At 42.0% G+C, this 22,734-nt stretch overlaps 1 protein-coding gene across 1 annotated transcript in view; it reads left to right on the top strand.

Annotated features, from left to right (window-relative positions):
• Positions 1–22,734, top strand: part of skap2 (src kinase associated phosphoprotein 2) — a 219,563-nt gene that overhangs the window by 131,945 nt on the left and 64,884 nt on the right. The window contains exons 6-9 of the mRNA XM_078420533.1: positions 1,133–1,216; positions 4,318–4,442; positions 10,380–10,443; positions 13,946–14,074. Of these exons, the coding sequence (XP_078276659.1) occupies positions 1,133–1,216; positions 4,318–4,442; positions 10,380–10,443; positions 13,946–14,074 (402 nt within the window). The remainder of the gene's footprint in view (positions 1–1,132; positions 1,217–4,317; positions 4,443–10,379; positions 10,444–13,945; positions 14,075–22,734) is intronic.

Genomic DNA, 22,734 nt, shown 5'->3' with positions numbered 1-22,734 from the left:
AAATTGACCATAAGGTACACTCAGAAATAATTCCTGAAAAACTAGCTGGAACAGCACGAAAAACCCTATAGCTGCACATCAGCATTCATCTCTCCTCGCTTTGGAATTTACATGTAAAATGTAGTGTTCATTACAGACTGCTTACGTTTGAAGCAGATTACAACTTCAGCATTTCTAAGTTATACTAAATCAACATTAGATCAACATAGAACAAACAATAGGGGGAAACGTGATGACAGATTGTCAGTACATTGAAGATTCAAAAAACGGATATAATTTGAGATGGAAACACTATTGCTCACATTGTATGTCGAACTGAAGCGATAGTTTTCTGGTTGTACATCATGTCTGACGAAAACTTGCTGACAGCTAGGCCTTTATCGCCCTACAGATTAAAAGAATGACAGACATTCTAGAACTGCCACCAGTTTGCATTCATTATTCATCCTGAGAAAGTGTATATTCCTCAAAAAAGCAGATTCACCTTCAGAAGTTAAAGGAATCCTGCCTAGGCAGGGTTAAGATGGGAGGAGCTGCATGTAACTGCTGAAGGAGCTTACAGATGTGACAATGGGGTAGAAAACCTTTCTCCTCTTTTCCCTTCCTATTCAGCAGTCGAGGATGACAAATGATTTGTGACAGTCTGGTTAAGTTGAGTCCTCAAGGTTTAACCATATGACATTGAAGCAAACAATGCCAAATCTTATGTGACTTTTCCCAGTCTCTGTCTGCCCCATTTGCTAATACATTTTTTTTAATGTTTGCTCAGATTACAAATAAATACTGTTTGATATTTATTTACAATTTAAAAACATCATTAATCGCTTGCCTCTTGCCTAAAGAGGAGAGAGATTTAATTGGAAGCAAGGGGGCACCTTTTTCACATAGAGGGAGGTGGGTAAATGGAATGAGTTGCCAGAGGAAGTAGTTGAGGCAGTTACTATAACAATATTTAAAATACATGGATAGAAGAGATTTAGAGGGGTATGGACTAAATATAGGTAAATGGGAGAAGCTTAGATGGGGCATGGTTGGTATGGACATGTTGGGCTGAGTGGTTATTTTCTGTGCTGTATGAATCAATGACATTCATTTCCATGTAACTACAACAATTGGTTTGTGTTCATTTTAGATCATAGCTTTTTTGGATCAGAATGGCAGAAAAGGTGGTGTGTACTAAACAACAACATTTTCTATTACTACGGAACAGAAAAAGGTAATGTTTTCTTGAGAGCAGAATGAATTAAAATGTTAACATTTGGGGTTAATTTCTTGACATTGACTATTAAGTAAACACAATTATTCTTATCGATACACATAGCAAGCACTAACAGTATTGTTGGATTTGGTAATATTGTTTTAAAATCTGAACTATGCATTCCTACATCATTCTGATACTGTGTGCATGCTAGAACAATAAAACAAAAAAAGCTAGAAATACATTGCAGCATCTGTCAAGAGAGAACAGAGTTAACGTTTCAGCTTGATGACTTATCAGAAGTAGAAAAGCAAGCGGATGAGTTTGTTTAAATTGCAGAGAAGGGAAGTGGGGGCGGTGTGGTGAAGAGAACAAAAGGAACATCGTGTAGGAAGGAACTGCAGATGCTGGAAGAATTGTCTGAAGAAGGGTCTCGACCCGAAACGTCACCTATTTCTTTTCTCCAGAAATGCTGTCTGACCTGCTGAGTTATTCCAGCTTATTGTGTCTATAAAAGGAATATTGTAGTCAGCTAAAGACCTCCGGATATACAAATGCTGTTGGTGCTGTTTGAGAGAGGGAAGTGAATCAATGTTATTCACAGCTCTTCAGCCTGGAACTGAAGTAAACACAGGAAAATAAAAGAGAGCAGAACACAAACAACATAGAATTGTGAAGAGCAGAATAAAATGCTGGAAATCTGAAATAAGAGAATGCTGGAAATCATTAGTGAGTCAGGCAACAAAGGTGGTAATGGAGAACAGAACTGGCCAGTTCCAACACAAACGGGAAAAACTGGTTATCTGAAATTGTTGAATTCAATACCATCCTGAAGATCTACAACTGCCAGTACAAAAAATGCGGTTTGTAGTTTATATCAACAATTTGGATGAGAATGTACAAGGCATGGTTAATAAGTTTGCAGATGACCTTAAAGTAGGTGGTATTGTAAACAGTGAAGATGGTTATCAAAAATCACACAAAGATCTAGATCTGCTGGACAAGTGCGCTGAAGAATGACTAATGGAGTTAAATGCAAATAAGTGTGAGCTGTTGCATTTTGGGAAGTCAAACCAGGGCAAGATTCTCACAGTGAATGATAGGATCCTGGGGAAGTCTTGTAGAGCAGAGGAAGCTTGGCATAGAGGTAATAACTCCATGAATGTGGTGTCACAGGTAGGCAGGGTGATAAAGAAGGCTTCTGGTACCTTGGCCTTTATCAGTTAGGGTATTGAGGATGGAAGTTACGATGTTATGTTACATTTGTACAAGATGTTAGTGAGACCTCATTTGAAGTATTATGTTCAGTGTTGATCATCTTGCTATAGAAAGGATGTCTTGAGGATTAAATTGGAAAGTGTGTCGAGAATTTATGAGAATGTTGCCTGGACTCGAGGGCCAAAGCTACAGGGAGAGATTGGGCAAACCGGGGTTTTATTCCTTGAAGCGCAGGAGGCTGAGGGGTGACCTTATAGAAGTGTAGAAAATCATGAGGGGAATTGATAGGGCGAATGCACTGAGTCTTCTATCTATAATAGGGGAAACATGAACCAGAGGACATAGGTTTAATGTGAAAGGAGAAAGATTTAATAGGAATATGAGGGGCAAAGTTTTCACACATTGTGGTGTGTAAAAGGAATGATCAGCCAGAGGAGAAAGTTGAGGCAGGTACTATAACATATAAGAGATATTTGGACAGGTACAAGGAGAAGAATGGTTTAGAGGGAGGCCAAACACGGGCAAATAATACTCGCTCTTGGTCTGCATGGATGAGTTTTTGCCGAAGGGCCTATTTCTGTGCTGTATGGCTCTGACTCTATCCTGGGACTTATGTTGGGCTTTGCCGCAACAATATATAAAGCCAGAAACAGAGGTCGGAGTGGGAACGAAAATGGATAATTAAAAAATAGACAATTCACAGATTGAACGGAAGTGTTACACGAAGCATTCACCCAATCTACATTTGGTTTCTCCATTGTAGAGCAGACCTTTTTTTTGGCAACTAATGTAATACATGTAGCTGCTATATCACACTTGTTGTATTGCTAAGAAACCTTGCGTTATAAAAAAATTGTGTTGTAAACATAATTTTGTCAATTGGGGTAAGAAGTTTAGAGGCTAGACAGTTTCAGACTTGCAATAACAAAGTTATTTTTCTCACAGTATTTTCAAAATTAAAGGTCTTTTCAACAGCAATGAGTTTATTTTTGTTACTGTGAGTGAAAAATACTGAGGACTGTATGTTACATTATTTAATTGCATTATTGCATATTTTCAGTAGAAGCAATTGCTTAATAATTTCAATGGCCACCAACTGTGTTCTTAAATGATTGATTAAGTGTCTGATTACTGCAGGTGGTTGCAGGGAAACATGGATTTTTTTGGCACCTAAGATAGACACAAAGTGCCGGAGTAACTCAGCGAGTTAAGCAGCATCTCTCGAGGAAAAGGATAGGTGACATTTCGGGTACAATGAAGGAAGTCACTATGTGGTAGATGTGGAATAATCATTGTTTCACATTACTCAGTCCCACTGCCCCACCTCTTTTCCTGTTACACTGATAACTGCATTTGAAGGAGAGTCCTAATGCAGGGTGTGCGGGATAGAAATTGTACAATCACGAATCAAGCATTTCTTGCATCATTGGGACCATGTCATGTTGCTACCTGCTTTACTCTCACTATAACCTATGCAAACACTCCTCCCTTCTCCCTCATTTTGACAGATTTTTCCATCTTCCAATGTTGTATGGTTGCTTCAACAGAAAATAAATGATTACCCCTGTGAATAAAGTCTTTACATTGATCTTACCAAGGCTAATGAAATGTTTTTTTGGATGCCTGAGATATATATTTCAAGGTGCATCTTCTCCAGTTAATAACATCAAGTCTTAGATTCACTTCCGTTCAAAACCATGGATATCTCTCTGTTGATATTCAGAAGAGGCACGCGCTGTTGTTGCTTTCGTAGATATATCGCCCCTCTCTCCCAATTTTTATTTTGGTGGGGGAAGCATTGATATGCATTTATGTTGCTTTGATCTTATCTTTTCATTCAGTGCTTTAGTTCTTTATATTCATGTGGATAAGTTAAACATTCTTATGCATTTTATCTGCAGATAAACAGCAAAAAGGTGATTTTGCCATAGATGGATATATAGTCCAGCTCACTGCTATTATAAGGAAAGATACAAAGAAGGACTGCTGTTTTGAACTTACAGCTCCCGATAAACGTCTATATCAGGTTTGACTTTCTTATTTTAATTTATGTACTTAATGCAGAGAATCACTACTTTGAGTCAACAAAGGTGTTCTCAATCTAGATGGTATGAAGAAGGGTCTCGACCCGAAACATCACCCATTCCTTCTCTCCAGAGATGATGTCTGTCCCGCTGAATTACTCCAGTCGTTTGTGTCTATTTTAGATTAATCCTAGTTTGGAAAATCCCTAGATTTTAATAGATTTTGACATGCTGAAGCAGCCCAGAGCTGAATGCTAAAACTGCTTCATGTTGTTTCCTTGATCAGTTTTTATCGCAAACCAAGTTATGTGTTAAAATTATGGCAGTACTTTGTTTCAAAGTACGAGAACTTTATGGTTAGGGAAGTATTTTTGAAGTGCAGTCACTGATATCATGATTGAAGATAGCAGCCAGATGTCTGCAGCAAGTTGCCACAAGCAGCAATGTAATAATCACCCAATAATGTGTCTTTTGATGTTGATTGAAGGATCTTTTACATCCACCTGAGAAAACAATCAGAACATCACGTTAATATTAGATCCATGTGATTGCTGCCGTTCCTCAGTACTGCATTGGAGTGCAATCTTAGACTTTTAGACTCATATCTTTGTATGGAAATTGAATTTATTACATTCTGACTCAGGGAAGAGAGTGGTGGCAACTAAATAAAAATAACTAATTATAATAAGAATAAATTAGTCAAGTATTTTCATTCGGAATTTTGTAGTTGCCTAGTTGCCAAAGCTTTTTTGGGGCTCCAACCCTTAATCTCTTTCATCAATTAACGAGTGATTTATTGATTTTCATTTCAAGTAGTTTTCTTTTTTTACAGTCAACTGTTCAAGTATATCATCCTTTAGCCTGGTTTCAGAGTTTTGCTGAAGACACTAGGTTTGGAGAGTTAATAGATGCCAGAAACTTGAGAAAAAGACAAACTGCTGTAGGAACCTAGTGGGTCAGGCAGGATCTATGGCGGGAAATGCACAAACATCTGAAGAAGAGTCTTACATGTGTAAGAAAGTTCCTCCCTACACATTAATTTAAATAATTTCATATATTCCATGAATATTAAATTCTCCAGTTTCAGGTAACCTGCATTGCTCCTCCTATCTGCCCAGTGCTTCACACACACCTTTTCCTCCCACAATACACCCCAGCTCCTTATCACCCTGTTTCTTTCCACTCCCCCTCCCTCTCCACTCTATGTCCATATCCCACACACTCCTCCTTCTAGATTCTTCCTTATGGCTCACCTCTCCTCTCCCTCTGTTCCTATCCACCACCATCCCTACATATTTGGTTCCACTCTTCTTGCTTTATTATCAGATTCCAGAAATTGGCAGCCTTTTGTTCTCCATTTATCACCTCCCAGCCTCTGTCATCATCTCCATCTCCACCCTTTCCCCATCCCATTTCATTCTTATCTGCCAAATGAATTCCCAGATTCCACCGATCACTTGCCAACTCTTCTCCAACACTCTCCCACACCTCTTTATACAGACTACTTCCCCTCTCCACTTTCAGTCCAGAAGAAGTCTTCCCACAAATACTTTCAGACCCACTTTGTTCCTCCAGCAGGTCTCCTTTCTTTAGGTGAAAGAGTATTATGTGCCAACTAGTAGAAATAAGGAACTGCAGATGCTGGTTTACAAAAAAAAACACACAAAGTGCTGAAGTAATTGAGCAGGTCAGGCAACATCTTTGGAAAACATGGATAGGTGATATTTTGGGTTGGGACCCTTCTTCAGACTGATTGTGGGTGGGGAAAGAAAGCTAGAAGGGAGGAGGGGCAGGACAAAGCCTAGCAGATAATAGGTGAATACAGGTGAGGGGGGTGGGGTGTGTTGATAGACAGATGGTTGGACAAAGGCCAGAGATAAAAAGACAGAAGGTGTAAAATAAAAGAATTGAAGAGTTGCAAATTGTGAGAGGACGAAATGTACGTAGAAAGGAAAGGGGAGGGAAAAACCATTGGGTTATCAGCTTGGGTTATGAGATGCTGTTTCTCCAGTTTGCAAGTGGCCTCATTCTGGTAATGGCCTCATTTCAGCACAGAAAAGTTAGTATGGGAATGGGAAGATGAGTTAAAATAGTTAGCAACTGGTAGATCCGGTAGGTCTTGTTTGACCTAGCGCAAGTGTTCGGCAAAATGTTTGCTGTGTTTACACTTGATCTCGCCAATGTACAGGAGGCCATATCAGGAACAATGGATGGCGTAGTTGAGGTTGAAGGAGGTGCACATGAACTTTTGTCTCACCTGGAAAGACTGCTGGGTTCCTGGATGGAGGTGAGGGAGGAGGTATAGGGACAGGCGTAAAACCTCCTGCAGTTGCAGGGGAAAGTACCTGGGGAGGGGGGTGGTTTGGATGGAAAGGGATGAGTGAACTAAGGTGTTGCGGAGTCAGCGATCACTGTGGAAGGCAGAAAGGGGTGGGAATGGGAAGGTGGGACCACGTTGGATGTGACGGAAATGTCGGAGGATGATGTGTTGGATGTGGAGGCTGGAGGGATGAACGGTGAGAACCAGCGGAACTATTCTTGTTCCATCTGGAGGGAAGAGGGGGAAGAGGTGCGAGAATAGAACTATGGGATACAGAGGGGACAGGGATGAAGGATCCATCTAAGACAGCAGGGGAAACCATATTTACTAAGGAAATAAAACATCTTGGATGTCCTAGAAGAGAAAGCCTCATCTTGGGAGCAGACGCAACGGAGACGGAGAAATTGAGAGTAGGGGCTAGCGTCTTTGCAAGAGGCAGTGTGGAAAGTAGTCCAGATAACTGTTTGGGTCAGTATGTTTGTAATAGACGTCAGTCGACATCCGTCCCATGTGATGGAGACAAATTTCAAGAAAGGGGAGGGCGGTTTCAGAGATTTTAATGAATTCAATAATAGAGATTTTAGAGATTCAATGAAGTTAAGAGCAGGGTGAAAGTTAACGGTAAAATTAATGAAATGAACAAGTTCTGCATGCATGCAAGAGACAGCACTGATGCAGTCGTCGATATAGTGAAGGTAGACTAGAGGGATAGTGCCAGGGTATGTTTGGAACAAGGACTGTTAGGTGTAGCCGATAAAAAGGCAGGCATTGTGGGCCTGATGTGACTGCCCACAGCTACACCTTTAACCTGGAGAAAGTGAGGGGAGTCAAAAGAGAAATTGTTGAGGGTCCCAATCAATTTCCCTATACTAACACACTACTCCACAGCAGAACCTGTCCTCATCCTCAACATCTTCTCTTTTGGCTCTTCTCACTTTCTAACTAACTAAAGATAGACACAAAAAGTTGGAGTAACTCAACGAGCCAGGCAGTATCTCTGGAGAGAGGGAATGGGTGACGTTTTGGGTCGAGACCCTTCTTCAGATTATCTAAATAACTAACTAACTAAGTTTTGTTGGTCAGGAAGTATGGAAGCCAATTGCAGTTGGAGGCCTAAGACCAAGGTCCAGAAGTTTAGAAATAAGTTAATTTGGTATTATGGTATTGTAGGCTGAGCTGTAGGCAATGAATAGTATCCTGACGAAGGTGTTATTTTTGTCAAGGAGATCTGTTGCTGAAGGTAGTGCAAGGGGCCTAGATTGCATTTTGCCTGAATGAGTACATTTCCAATAGAATAAAGCGGAGGCCATTTAAAACTGAGGTGAGAAAAAACTTTTTCACCCAGAGAGTTGTGAATTTGTGGAATTCTCTGCCACAGAGGGCAGTGGAAGCCAAATCACTGGATGGATTTAAGAGAGAGTTAGATAGAGCTCTAGGGGCTAGTGGAATCAAGGGATATGGGGAGAAGGCAGGCACGGATTATTGATTGGGGACGATCAGCCATGATTACAATGAATGGCGGTGCTGGCTTATAGGGCCGAATGGCCTCCTCCTGCACCTATTTGTTATGTCTATGTTTTCTATGTAATCCTTCGGATGTTTGATGGCATTAAGTACGAAATGGATGGATCACTTGGCATTTCATAAGTTTTGATTTCCTACATCAGAAATAGCCATGGTTTAATATTGGAAAGATGAATGAGTAAAGATGATATGGAATCAACGATATTACTGTTTAAAAGTAGTGAATGAGCAGAGGGAATGGATATGTGCACAAATCATTGAAAATGGCAGGGCAGGTTAAAAAAGCAATTAATAAGTCGCACACAATTCTGACTATATCAATGGAAGCATAGAAAAAAAAGCAAAAACGTTATAACAAACTTTATAAAATGCAAGTTCATGTTCAACTAGAATATTGTGTTCTGTTCCAGTCATCACATGATAACAATGGTGTAAAAGGGTTTGAGAAGTTCTAGATAAAATTTATGTGATTGATTCTTGGGTTTGGGAAAAACCATTGCATGGATAAATTGAAGAAGCTGGGGCTGTTTTTTCCTAAGAAAGGACAGCTAAAGCAAGGTTTGAAGTATGGTGAAGAGTTTGGACAGAAGAGACCAGGGGAGGCTGTTATATTTGGTGGAAGGGTTAAGAACGAAGGGTCACAGCTATAAAAGAAATGGGAGGAGGATCAAGAATAACATGAGGAAAAGCAATTTTTAAGTGGCATATGGTCAGTCCCCATCTGCATAACCTGCAGTTACAACCATGAAACAGTACAGCACAGGAATGGACCCTTCTAAGGACCTTCTACAACACGGTGGTTGCATCAGCCATCTTCTATGGAGTGGTCTGTTGGAGCAGCAGCATCTCAGCGGCGGAGGGGAAGAGACTCGACAAGCTGGTCAGGAAGGCCAGCTCTGTCCTGGGTTGCCCCCTCGACTCAATGCAGGTGGTGGGAGAGAGGAGGATGATGGCAAAGTTAACATCGCTGCTGGACAACGACTTCCACCCCTTGCAGGGCACTGTCACTGCACTGAGTAGCTCCCTCAGTGACAGACTCCTTCACCCCAAGTGCATGAAGGAGAGATATAGGAGGTCCTTCCTTCCCACTGCTGTGAGACTGCACAACCAGCACTGCTCCCAGCAGACGGGTCAACAATAGCAGCTAAGAACACACAGAAAACCGATGACAATTTATGTATCTTTTATTTATAATGAATGATCTCTTGCTATCCACTTTGCTGCTGAAACACTGTAAATTTCCCCGGTGTGGGACGAATAAAGGAATATTATGTTATTATTATTATTATTCACCCACAATGTCTGTGCCGAACATGATACCAAGATAAACTAATCTCATCTGCCTGCATATGATCCCTACCACTCTATTCTCTACATATCCATGTGCCTATCTAAAAGCCCCTCAAACACTGCTATCGTATCTGCCTCTGCAACCACCCCCGGCAGCATGTTCCAAGCACCCAAGGTTCTTGTGAATAGTTCTGAGAGTCTATGCCTCTCATAATTTTATATACTTCTATCAGGTCTCCCCTCAACCTCGAGCATTCTAGAGAAAACAATTCAAGTTAGCCCAACCTTTTCTTGTAGCTAGTATCTCCTGATCATATCATATCATATCATATATATACAGCCGGAAACAGGCCTTTTCGGCCCTCCAAGTCCTTGCCGCCCAGTGATCCCCGCACATTAACACTATCCTACACCCACTAGGGACAATTTTCACATTTACCCAGCCAATTAACCTACATATACCTGTACGTCTTTGGAGTGTGGGAGGAAACCGAAGATCTCGGAGAAAACCCACGCAGGTCACGGGGAGAACGTACAAACTCCTTACAGTGCAGCACCCGTAGTCAGGATCGAACCTGAGTCTCCGGCGCTGCATTCGCTGTAAAGCAGCAACTCTACCGCTGCGCTACCGTGCCGATCCAGGTAGCATTCTGGTAAACCTCTACTGCATCCTCTCCAAAGCCTCCACAGTCTTTCTGTAGTGGGTCAACTAGACTAGTTAATAGTAAATATTGAAAGTAGAAATATCTAATAGCATAGATTTCCAATTTCTATCAAACTTTAACGTTTCTTTCTTTTTTTCCAGTTTGCCGCAGCCACTTCCACTGAGGCAGATGAATGGGTTGAGCAACTTCAATTTGTGTTAAAAGGTAGGTGATAGCGACGCTGTACTGAGCTGAAGATGGAGGGAATGCATGGATAGGGTGGTAGAAAAAAGTGAATCAATTAAGCTGCTTTGGTCTGGATGATGTTAAGCTTCCTGAGATTTGTTGGTACAGCATTTATCCAGGCAGGTTGAGAATATTCCATCAAATTCATGATGTATCTTGCAACTGATGGAAAGCTTTTGGATGCAGGGAGGTGAAGTATTCTCCACAGGCTACCCAGCCACAATCCTTTTTTTTAGCCATGATATTTCTTCGGCTGTTCTAGTTGAGCTTTTATTTTGCAGCAACCCCCTAGTGATTGATGGTGAGGAACTCACTAATGATAATGCTATTTACTTACAAAGGTAGGTGATTAGTCTGTCATTTGTTGGCAATCATCATAACTTGCCACTTTATAGACAGTAGACAATTGTGGCATCATATATCCTCTGCTGTTCATATGAATGTTTAAGCATTGCAGCATGCTTCATTTACTGAGGACTACCTGGACTTCTGTGTGAATCAGTTGCTTTCATATGCAGATACATTAGTAAGGATTTCTATTGTAATATACCGTATGTGGGAGAAGAAACAGGACAAGCTATTGTTTGCTTTATCTGTTAGTGAGATATACACCAACCTGAAGCTCATGAGCATCATTTTGGCATCATTTAAAAAGCCTGGGGCAAATGTTTCACCCCATTGTCTGAAGTCAGTGACCAGTTCCTTTTTTTTGCTGACACTAAGGGAAGGTCAACAGCATGCTATTAAGCTCTGCATCTCCTTCCTGCCCCCCGTCTTGTCATTATTTGAGATTCGGCTCATTACGGTAGTGTTATCTGCAACTTGTAACTGGAGTTAGAGCAGATTTTAGCCCCACAATCATGAGTACACAGGGAATGTAACAAGGACAGGGAAAGTAGCGTTGTGGGGAATTGATGTTGAGAATTATGGTGGTCTTTTGGTCAAGAAATCAAGGATCCAGTTGCTGAGTCCCAGATCCTGGAGTTTGGAGATGAGTTTGGTTGGAATTTTGGTGTTGAATGTGGAGCTATCGTCAATAAATAGGAATCTGACTTGGGTGTCCTTGTTATCCTGTTGTTCCAGGGATGAGTGTAGGGCCAAAAGGATGGTGTCTGCAATGAACCCATTGTGATGATAGGCGAATGCAAGGAATCTAGGCTGTCTCAGAGGTTGGAGTTCATGTGTGTCATGACCGGCCTCTCAAGAACTTCATAATGGTGGATGTCAGAGCCCGATGGGAATCTCAGATTGGAGTAGGATGAGGTTAAGGATGGAAAAGATACAGGAAAAGCAGAATTGCTGTGTCTCTAATTTATCACAGGACATTTCAGTGAATCCAAAATACAAATACAGAAGTCCTGTATCATCGCGCAATCTGTATTTCTGCTACAAACCATTGACAGCAGCTTGAGTACTTGTGCATTTAAATGTGTCTGTACAAAAATCCCAAAGTTGCTGTCAGTTATATGCATTAACACAATTTAAAGCCCACTTTTCTTGTTGAAACATGCATGGTACTAAGTTTGGCAATGCAATTATATGAAGACCATTGATAATGTGAATGTTACAGGCAAATATAGATATTACTGCTGCAAACTCTAAACTACTGCAATTATTAACGCCAACGATGGCCTTGACACAGTTACAAACGCATTCTCAGGTATCAAACTTCTCAAATGTATTTGACACAGTGGGTAGTGGGTATATGGAGCAAGCCGCCAGAGGAGGTAGTTGAGGCAGATACTATAACTGACATTTAAAAGACATTTGGACAGGTATGTGGACAGGAAAGGTTTGGAGGCATATATGCCAAACAAGGGCACGTGGGACTATTGTAGATGGGGTAGCTTAGTCGAGTTGGGGAAGTTGGGCCAAAGGCCGATGAGTCTAAAATATCTTTTGTTTAGCTTTCCCTGAAATGGAAAGTAAGTGATTGATAAATAAATTGTACATTTTATAAAAAGTAATTCAAAAAGTATCAACGAAGCTTCAAAGCCAGTTTGAGGAAATGAATCAGCCAAAAAGGTGAATCATTGATGATCCGAATTGAAACTATTCAAATATAAACAATAATTCATTAAGAAGAAGCATTTTGTTTTTATTTATTCTATTACTCAGTACCCACCCCCTCACCTTGCACCCGTACACTCCCTCCCCATTCCCCCAGATGTCTGGTTCCACTACAATGTTGATTCATTTGAGTAAAGATTTTCCGGGATTAGCATTTTCCCGGACTTTTGTGCATGGTCCAGTCTGACTCTTCAGTGTGTTGCTGAGGGATCGTTTTGTGATCTTGGGTGTGTTTTACATAAGGTGTTAAAGCTTGATCCCCGTCATCATATTTTATATTTTTAAAAGAAGTGAACAACAAAGAATACAGTAACCTATCTAGCTTTTGTTCTTCTTTTCCCTGAATGTTATTTACACCGAACGACAGCAGTGTGGCGCGTCGCGAGAGGCCCGAAATAAAGGCGAGGAGCCGGGTATTTTGGGGCGTTCGGTTTATTTCTCAGTTATCAGACTGGTCGAGTCTGCTGGAATGGCTTCGCGCCCAAAACCTTGTCCTTATATACCTAGTACAGGACCGCCCCCCTGGACTGGTCCATTCCCATGCCAAGGGGTCGGTAGTGGTATGGCCTGACCCTTGGGAGCCGCCACAGGACCCCCCCCCAGAACCGGAGGCACGAACCGCACTGGTGGTCGCACAACCCGACCGGACCGCGTACGGAAATCGGTCGACAGAGGGGCCGGCGGAGGCACAGTTGGAGAGACAGTTGGAGGGAAAGGTGGTGGGACCCGCAATGGGAGGCGACCTCGTGGCCGAGGCTGGGCAACCCGCACCGGTTGGTCGATGTCTAAGTGGGCCGGCTTCAGGCGGTCAATTGACACGGCCTCCGGCCGGCCCCCCATGTCCAAGACAAAGGTTGTCTGTCCGTGCTCCAGCACCTGGTACGGGCCCTCATACGGCCTCTGGAGTGGCGTCCGGTGGGCGTCACGGCGCAGGAACACAAAGGCGCAGTCCCGGAGGGCCGATGGCACGTAAGGGCGGAATGTCCCATGGCGGGACGTCGGCACCGGTGCGAGCTTGCCAACTCGCTCTCGAAGGCGCTGTAGGGTGGATGAGGGCGGTTCCTCTCGCCCCGGCAACGAGGGCACGAACTCCCCGGGCACCGTGAGCGGGGACCCATATACGAGCTCCGCTGATGATGAAGCCAGGTCCTCCTTGGGCGCAGTCCGGATGCCCAGCAAGACCCATGGTAGCTGGTCCATCCAGTCGGGGCAGGTGACCTCGACGTGATTTGAACACGCAGCCTTCTGATCTGGAGTATTCTCATACATCAAACCAGTTTTTTTGCCAATGTTAGTCCATTGCTGTTAATGAGAATGTACATACGAATCGATTTATATTGTTACATTTCCTTTTAACTTACTCAATACTTTACGAAACCTAATACAATAATTATTTGTTTGTTTAATAAAGACAGAGAATCTGGTGTAATCCCAGTAGATGATGGCGGTGAAGAAATGTATGACGATATAGATCCAGAAGTTAATGATGTAAAACCCAACCAAGAACCAATAGATGAAGACATTTATGAAGAGCTTCCAGGTTTGTGTTTTTAAAGTACCGTCATTTTTTAAATAAATAAAATATTGAAAATGCTAATATGAGTTCTGGAAAAAAAATTGGTTTCAGCATTCTTAATTCGTCAGGTTTACCACCATAGGGCGGTAAAAAATAATGGCCTATCTAGAGAGCTGATTTAATTGTTTTGAGGGAAATCATTATAGAACATAGAACAGCACAGTTTCAGAACAGGCCATTCGGTCAACTTTGTCTTTGCTGAACATGATGCCAAATTAAACTAATCTCCTAATTATGAGATGGAACAAGTCCACTGGAGGAAGGTCAGACATATAATGCAGCTTTGACCATAGATCATGGCTCAAAGTGAAGAAATTTAAGGGCCTGTCCCACTTCGGCGATTTTTAAGGCAATTGCCGGCGACTGTCAAAGTCGTAGCAGATCGCTGAAATACCTTCGATTTTTTAACCCTACGACAATGTCTACGACAATGACCACGACAATGCTTACGACAAGCTACGACAACCTACCACCTAGGCAACAGCACGCTACGACAACCAGCGACCCACGATAAGAAAATGGTACCAGTCAGTATATCTATCTCACAAAAAAGGCACGAGGATTGTAGGAGAAAACACAGTTCCCATTTCACACAATATTCATCCATTTGACAATTGTGGGCGGATAAAATTATCACTCGGATGCAGCATGTCTTTGTTTCATTTCCCGAGGACGGATATATGCCAAGATCGTCTAGAATTGACCATTACACACCTACACAAGTGACTGCCATGCTCTGCTCGGCCGCTTTGCATGACGCGTATGAGAAAAAACACGCATGAGAAAAAACTATTCAACAGCAACGTCGATTCACACAAGGTGCTCATTCGCGATACTTTCCTGACCCATGAAAGAATGGAGATTTCCCGCTTTACGCAAAGTGGTCATTTTGGTTCAAGTAAACTTCAGAGATACAGCGTGGAAACAGACCCTTCGGCTCACGGAGTCTGCGCTGACCAGCGACCATCCCAACCACTAGCACTATCCTACATATTAGGGACAATTTACAATTTTACTGAAGCCAATTAACCTATACACCTGAGACAGACAAAAAAGCTGGAGTGATTCAACACATCAGGCAGCATCTCTGGAGAAAAGGAATTGGTGATGTTTCGGGTCAATAGACAATAGGTGCAGGAGTAGGCCATTCGGCCCTTCGAGCCAGCACCACCATTCAATGTGATCATGGCTGATCATTCTCAATCAGTACCCCGTTCCTTCCTTCTCCCCATACCACCTGACTCCGCTAACCTTAAGAGCTCTATCTAGCTCTCTCTTGAATGCATTCAATTGGCCTCCACTGCCTTCTGAGGCAGAGAATTCCACAGATTTACAACTCTCTGACTGATTTTTAGAGTAGTTTCTCATGGCATCTCCTTCAAATATTCTAATTTCATCTATTTTGACCAATAAAACAAAATCAAATAATTGTAGTCGGGCAGCGGGTCAGGCAGCATCTCTGGGGAAAAGGAATAGGTGACTTTTGAAGATGATAAGTTTTACTCTACAAATTGAAAGGGAGCAGGGAAAATCGGAAGTGTCAGTATTACAGTTTAGCAAAGGGGATTATAGAGGCATGAGGCAGGAGCTGGCCAGATTTGAATGGAAGGAGGCCTGAGCAGGGAAGACGGTGGAACAGCAATGGCAGGTATTCCTGTGAATAATCCAGAAGTTGCAGGATCAATTTATCCCAAACAGGAGGAAAGATTCTAAGGGGAGTAAGAGGGACCGCAGCTATTTACAATATACATTAATGACTGATGAAGGGATTAAAAGTACCATTAGCAAATTTGCAGATGATACAAAGCTGGGTGGTAGTGTGAACTGTGAGGAAGATGCTATGAGGTTGCAGGGTGACTTGGACAGGTTGTGTGAGTGTGCGGTGCATGGCAGATGCAGTTTAATGTGGATAAGTGTGAGGTTATCCACGTTGGTGTTAAGAATAGGAAGGCAGATTAATATCTGAATGGGGTCAAGTTAGGAAAAGGGGACGTACAATGAGATCTGGGTGTCCTAGTGCATCAGTCACTGAAAGGAAGCATGCAGGTACAGCAGGCAGTGAAGAAAGCCAATGGAATGTTGGCCTTCATAACAATAGGAGTTGAGTATAGGAGCAAAGAGGTCCTTCTGCAGTTGTACAGGGCCCTAGTGAGACCGCACCTGGAGTACTTGTGCAGTTTTGGTCTCCAAATTTGAGGAAGGATATTCTTGCTGTTGAGAGCGTGCAGCGTAGGTTTACTAGGTTAATTCCCGGAATGGCAGGACTGTCGTATGTTGAAAGACTGGAGCGATTAGGCTTGTATACACTGGAATTTAGAAGGATGAGAGGGGATCTTATCGAAACATATAATATTATTAAGGGGTTGGACACATTAGAGGCAGGAAACATAGTCAAGTCAAGTCAAGTCAAATTTATTTGTCACATACACATACACGATGTGCAGTGAAATGAAAGTGGCAATGCCTGCGGGTTGTGCACAAAAAGAATTACAGTTACAGCATATAAATAAAGTTAATAAGTTACTATTATTGTCGACAAAAATTTAGTCTCTGGGGTTATAAAAGTTGACAGTCCAGATGGCCTGTGGGAAGAAGCTCCGTCTCATCCTCTCCGTTTTCACAGCGTGACAGCGGAGGCGTTTGCCTGATCGTAGCATCTGGAACAGTCCGTTACTGGGGTGGCAGGGGTCCCTCATGATCTTGCTTGCTCTGGATCTGCACCTCCTGATGTATAGGTCCTGCAGGGGGACGAGTGTAGTTCCCATGGTGCGTTCTGCCGACCGCACTACTCTCTGCAGGGCTATCCTGTCCTGGGCAGAGCTGTTCCCAAACCAGACTGTAATGTTGCCGGACAGGATGCTCTCTACAGCCCCAGAGTAGAAGCAATGAAGGATCCTCTGAGACACTCTGAATTTCCTCAGTTGTCTAAGGTGGTAAAGGCGCTGCTTAGCCTTACCCACCAGTGCGGCAATGTGCGTTGCCCACGTCAGATCCTCTGCGATGCGGACTCCCAAATATTTGAAACTGCTCACCCTATCCACAATAGACCCATTTATCTCCAGTGGCGTGTACGTCCTTGGATGTTTAGCCCTTCTGAGGTCCACAATCAGCTCCTTTGTTTTAGTGACATTCAAGAGGAGGCTATTGTCCTGACACCAGAGTGCCAGATCAGCCACCTCCTCCCGGTAGGCCTTCTCATCGTTGTTGGAGATCCGGCCCACCACCACAGTGTCATCAGCAAACTTGATGATGGAGTTTGAGCTGAACCTGGCCCCACAGTCATGTGTGTACAGGGAGTACAGTAGGGGGCTAAGGACGCAGCCCTGGGGGGATCCTATGTTCAGGGTGAGGGAGCTAGATGTGTGTTCCCCCATCCTGACCACTTGGGGCCTGGCAGTGAGAAAGTCCAGGACCCAGGCACACAGAGGGGTGCTAAGCCCCAGTTCCAGCAGCTTCTCAACCAGTCTGCTGGGGACTATTGTGTTGAATGCTGAACTAAAGTCAATGAACAGCATCCTCACATAGCCCCCCTGGCTGTCCAGATGAGAGAGAGCGGTGTGTAGAACCTGGGAGACCGCATCATCCGTGGACCTGTTCGGACGGTATGCGAACTGTAGTGGGTCCATGTTGCGAGGAAGGAGGGCGCAGATGTGCTACTTGACTAGCCTCTCAAAGCATTTCATGACAACCGAGGTGAGGGCCACCGGTCGGTAGTCATTTAAACACGCTGGAGAGGCATTCTTTGGCACCGGTACAATGATGGATCTTTTGAAGCATGCAGGGACCACGGACTTTGCCAAGGAGAGGTTGAATATTGTGGTGACCATTATTAATCAACATGTTCCCAATGTTGGGGGAATCCAGAACCAGGGGCCACAGTTTAGGAATAAGGGGTAGGCCATTTAGAACAGAGATGAGGAAAAACATTTTCAGTCAAAGAGTTGTAAATCTGTGGAATTCTCTGCCGCAGAAGGCAGTGGAGGCCAATTCTACGAATGCATTCAAGAGAGAACTAGATAGAGCTCTTAAGGATACCGGAGTCAGGGGGTATGGGGAGAAGGCAGGAACGGGGTACTGATTGAGAATGATCAGCCATGATCACATTGAATGGTGGTGCTGGCTCGAAGGGCGGAATGGCCTACTCCTGCACCTATTGTCTATTGTCTACCCAAAGATTTACGATTGATTGTTCTTATTTAATAAGACTTGCTCATTCTTTTTTTATGTAGTTTAGCTTTTGTTTTCTCCCTCTTAATTCTTTAAGAGGGTTTAGAAAGGTTTTCCCCAAATTGCTTTGCCTCTTTGTTTTGTAATGAGCATCTTCCAGTGTCAACCAGGTGGATCGATATATGGATATGATGCCTACAAAAGTGAGAAATAATTCCCATAGGTTTTTATTATACAGAAGTTCTCTTGGAATAATATCAATAATTTTCTGCAGGAACAAACTAAATCCAAAGATGTTGGCTAGGTCAAAAGTTAGGAATGTAGTAGGTAATTTTACTTTTGTTAATTGTAATCCCATATACAAAGTCAGTTTAAAAAAAATGTATGTACAAATTTAATTTATATAAAGAATATTGCTGGGATATATATATGTAGTTGTCTCCCAGCAATATTCTTATAAACAGGATGTTCTTTTCAACTATTGTGTTTGGAAACAAACTTTTTCCAAATTAGCTGTGTCCAGAACTTCACTTATCAGACCTTGACATGCCCTTCCTCTCCCACAATGCCCTAAATCTGCATGGAGATGATTTCAATAGCTTAATCCATTATTTAACTTTGTTTCCTCTGTTACTGGCCAAATTTACAAACTTACTTTCCTGACCATAATCTTGAGACACCAATCAGGCTGACAAGTAGGGAGTTTTCACATTAGTATTCATCCCTTAGCCAACGTGACCAAAAATATTTAAACTGATGAATAAACGTATTCACTAAAAACCTGATTGTTTTACATGCGTTGGGAATTAGGAACTTGGTTTTGAAATGGATATGATCTGTTCAGGACTCCATGCATCATTTGGATATCCCTAAATTACACTTCTGAAGGCCCTGTGCCCAGTGGCAGTGGACTTGAGTGAAAATACATGGGGCAGTCAAACGACCACTGAGAACACACAGATAGATCCACAACAAAGTTGGTAAGGAAGGGATGATCAATATACCGGCTTCTGCAGGGCTGCAGGTATCTTCTGCCATGTGGGCACTTAGTTCACGGTCACAATTCTGACTTGTGAACTCTGTGTGTTACAAACAATTGACAACAGAATCCTATCATAACCAGGGAGGACCTGGAGATAGACTCAAAAAGCTGGACTAACTCAGCGGGACAGGCAGCATCTCTGGAGAGAAGGAATGAGTGACATTTCGGGTCGAGATCCTTCTATCTAGAGATGTGAGATATCTAACTGTCTCAGCTGTAAGATTGCATCTTCCAACTGATATGACTAACTTCAGTTTCACAATCTAGTTGGGAGGTGAAAGTTGTCAGACGATATAGACTTTGTTAAAACAGAACATACATTAAATCTTGCAGAAGTACAGAGTGGCAGAAATCTAACTCCAATTCATTTTAGAATCTCCCTTAATCATATTTCATTGTTTATTAAGAAAAATAATTATTTGTCCAGACTAAAAGTATTCAGAACTTAAATCCATAGAGACTTGTATTTCCAATTGCAACATTGACAATTGTAATCTTTTAAGCCACTTAACACTTGAATTGCAAAATCGCTGCCATGGCAACATTAGTTCAAGTTCGTTAGTGGTTATCAATTATTCCTGGTTGACACAATTATTTGACGATGTTCTGAAACCATCGTATTACACTTCATATATTGTATCCCTTATATATTTCTCTCAAATATCATTGAGTTTCAAAGGAGAATCGAAACTGACATTTTATCTTGCTCAATAAATTATCCATTTATCCTCTTGCAGTTCAAAGTTAAGCGATGAATTCCCTGTTTGGATAGATTTATCCTATCCTCCTCCTAAGCCCATTAATTATTTGGGTCCCAAGATTGTGGAAAACAAGTAAACAATAGATTCCCACATGGCGTGTGCAATCATGTTACCATTTTTCCAGCAGGAAGCCTGTTGGGTCTGTGAAATATAATTTTCAGTGTTCCTTTGTTGTTTCAAAGGGATATCTGAAACAAATATCCATCACTAATGCCTGCAGAGCTGGCTAACCTAAACATTAGCCTTTGGACTGAGCATCAGTTGGCAACAATTTTTTTGGCAATCTTAGTTTGGCCGTTTTACTAATTAGCAATGGCATTACTCTTCCTCATCTTGAAATATTATTGTGCAGGACATTTCAATAGGGAATCAGGTTAGTCAGCCCAACTAGTCCAAATTGTCTGTTATGATCACGGACATCCATTCTTTCTCTTTTAAAACAATCATAATAATTATTTCTTCCCCGTTGAATAGATAGTTACCTTCTGCATAAATGCATACATATTATTTACTCCAACTGCCCTCTATGATATTATTTTCCATGATCTAAACAGTGAATAAAGATATTTCTTTTGAATTCATATATAATGATGCAGTCTATATCATACTGCAGCCAGAGCTTGAAAATATTCAGCCAAGGCTCTGAAAAGTGCCAAGCCACTTTCACAGCACACACATACCAAGAAATGACCATTTCCAACGGTCTAAATATCTATCCATGACATTCAATTACATTATCTTCACTGTTTCCACCAGCACTTATATGCAGCGTCTACAGAATGCAGTGCATGCTGCATATAAAGTACAGACTAAGTACCATCTGCAAGTTGCACACTACTCTGACTTGGATATATCTTGAAATTCTGAACCAAGCATCAAAAAAATACGCAAAACTTTACCTTGAATTACAGCAGTTCAAGGTTGATCCACCACTTTTTCAAAGACAGTTAGAATTGGTGGTCTTACCAGAGATGCCCACAAGCTGTAAATGACGATTAAAAAATATCCTATTTGACATCAAATGTTATTTCAGATATTTTTACAAAGACTGAACTAGATGGCTCCATAAATCATTTTTGTTTTATGTTGAATTCTATCTCAATTTGCTGTTGAGCTTGCAACTCAGAATACAAATGATGTTTTGACATTCTTCATGATACTTTATTCCATCTAAAATGAACAATTACTAGACCAAGTGGACTCATTGGGCCCAAACCTCTCCTGCATTGGTATAACACCCTCTCCTCCCCTCCCCCCCCTCCCTCCCTCCTCCCCTCCCCTCCCCCTCCCTTTCCACCCCTCTTCCCCCCCTCCACCCCCCTCCCCTTCCCCCCTCCTTCCTTCCTCCCCCTCCCTCCACCCAACCTCCCCTCCCACTACCCCCTTCGCCTTCCCCTCCCCTTCCCTCCTCCCCCTCTCGCCTCCCTCCACCCCTCCCCTTCCCCTCCCCCCCACTCCATCCCCCTCAACTCCCCTTATCCTTCCTCCTCCCCCCTATCAAATTTCACTTGATAAACTTCGACATATATAAGTCATATATACAGTACTAAACAATATACCTGTAATGCTTTCAGAATTAGAGAGAGATGTATTCCACAATTTTTCACATTTATGGCCACACACGTGACTAAGAATGGCCCTTTAACATTTTTATTCTTCATCCAGCTTCTTCGTATTATCATGGTTAAATGACAAACTCCAAAGTACTCCCTCTTTACACACTGACACCACCATTACCTAAGTTGTGTAGAAATCACTTGTTTTCCCTTCACAGCACTGTAGTCAGCATTACTTCTTGTACACTTCTGGGACATCGTAAAGTACAAACACAAATGCTGTGAATTCTAATTTTTTAATTGAAAACTAGTGATTCTAGTAAGTGGGAATCCTGAATGCATTTGGACTTTTATGCAGGACTACTGTTATAGAACTACTGTTGTTGTACTTTTTTATTAAATCTAAATTCCTGTATTGATTTATTCAGCTTCATTAATTTGCTGTTCCACTATCAATGATTTATGTGACTCAACCCTCTACGGGCACCTCATTTATTTGTCCTTTAAAATGCATTTCCTTTCCTCATACTTCCTCCCAGAATCTATCACCGATACTTGTCTCTCAAAAATATTTGGCAGGTAGATATCTAATTTATTTATCTGCTAAAATTCTGCCCCTCTGTCCCCCACTGCATCGCTCCCCCTTTGAAGATTGAGTTTTTCAATGAACCAGTCTCCCTATCTTTATGTTGTCTTATTTTTATTAGTCAAAATCTCTCCTACAGGGCAGATAGTATTCTTAGTTATAAGTACAAAGCAATAGCTACCAAAAGTAAGGGTAGAACATTGTAAATGTTAATTGCAATCAAGCTATATATTTTCTCATTTGTACTTTGCTTGAAATGAAAATTGCCACAAAGGGACAGGTAAGCAAAATTCCTCTGGCCTAGCCTATTCCATGTACCACTTTGAGTTGCCCTCGAGACATGCTTAAGAATGATCATCCAATTTTCCATCTTGACCTGCAGGTTAATATCTAACTTATTTCATGAATTTTACACTTACTTCATAATTTGGATATTACCCGACAGGTGAAGACAAAAACAATGAAACGAATGAAATTTGTATTGAAAATTGCAGCATATCTTGGTGCAGACC

Source organism: Rhinoraja longicauda, chromosome 2, assembly GCF_053455715.1.
Source record: "Rhinoraja longicauda isolate Sanriku21f chromosome 2, sRhiLon1.1, whole genome shotgun sequence".
Lineage (NCBI taxonomy): Eukaryota > Metazoa > Chordata > Chondrichthyes > Rajiformes > Arhynchobatidae > Rhinoraja > Rhinoraja longicauda.
Note: the sequence above shows the minus strand (reverse complement) of the source record. Positions and strands in the feature narration are given on the sequence as shown.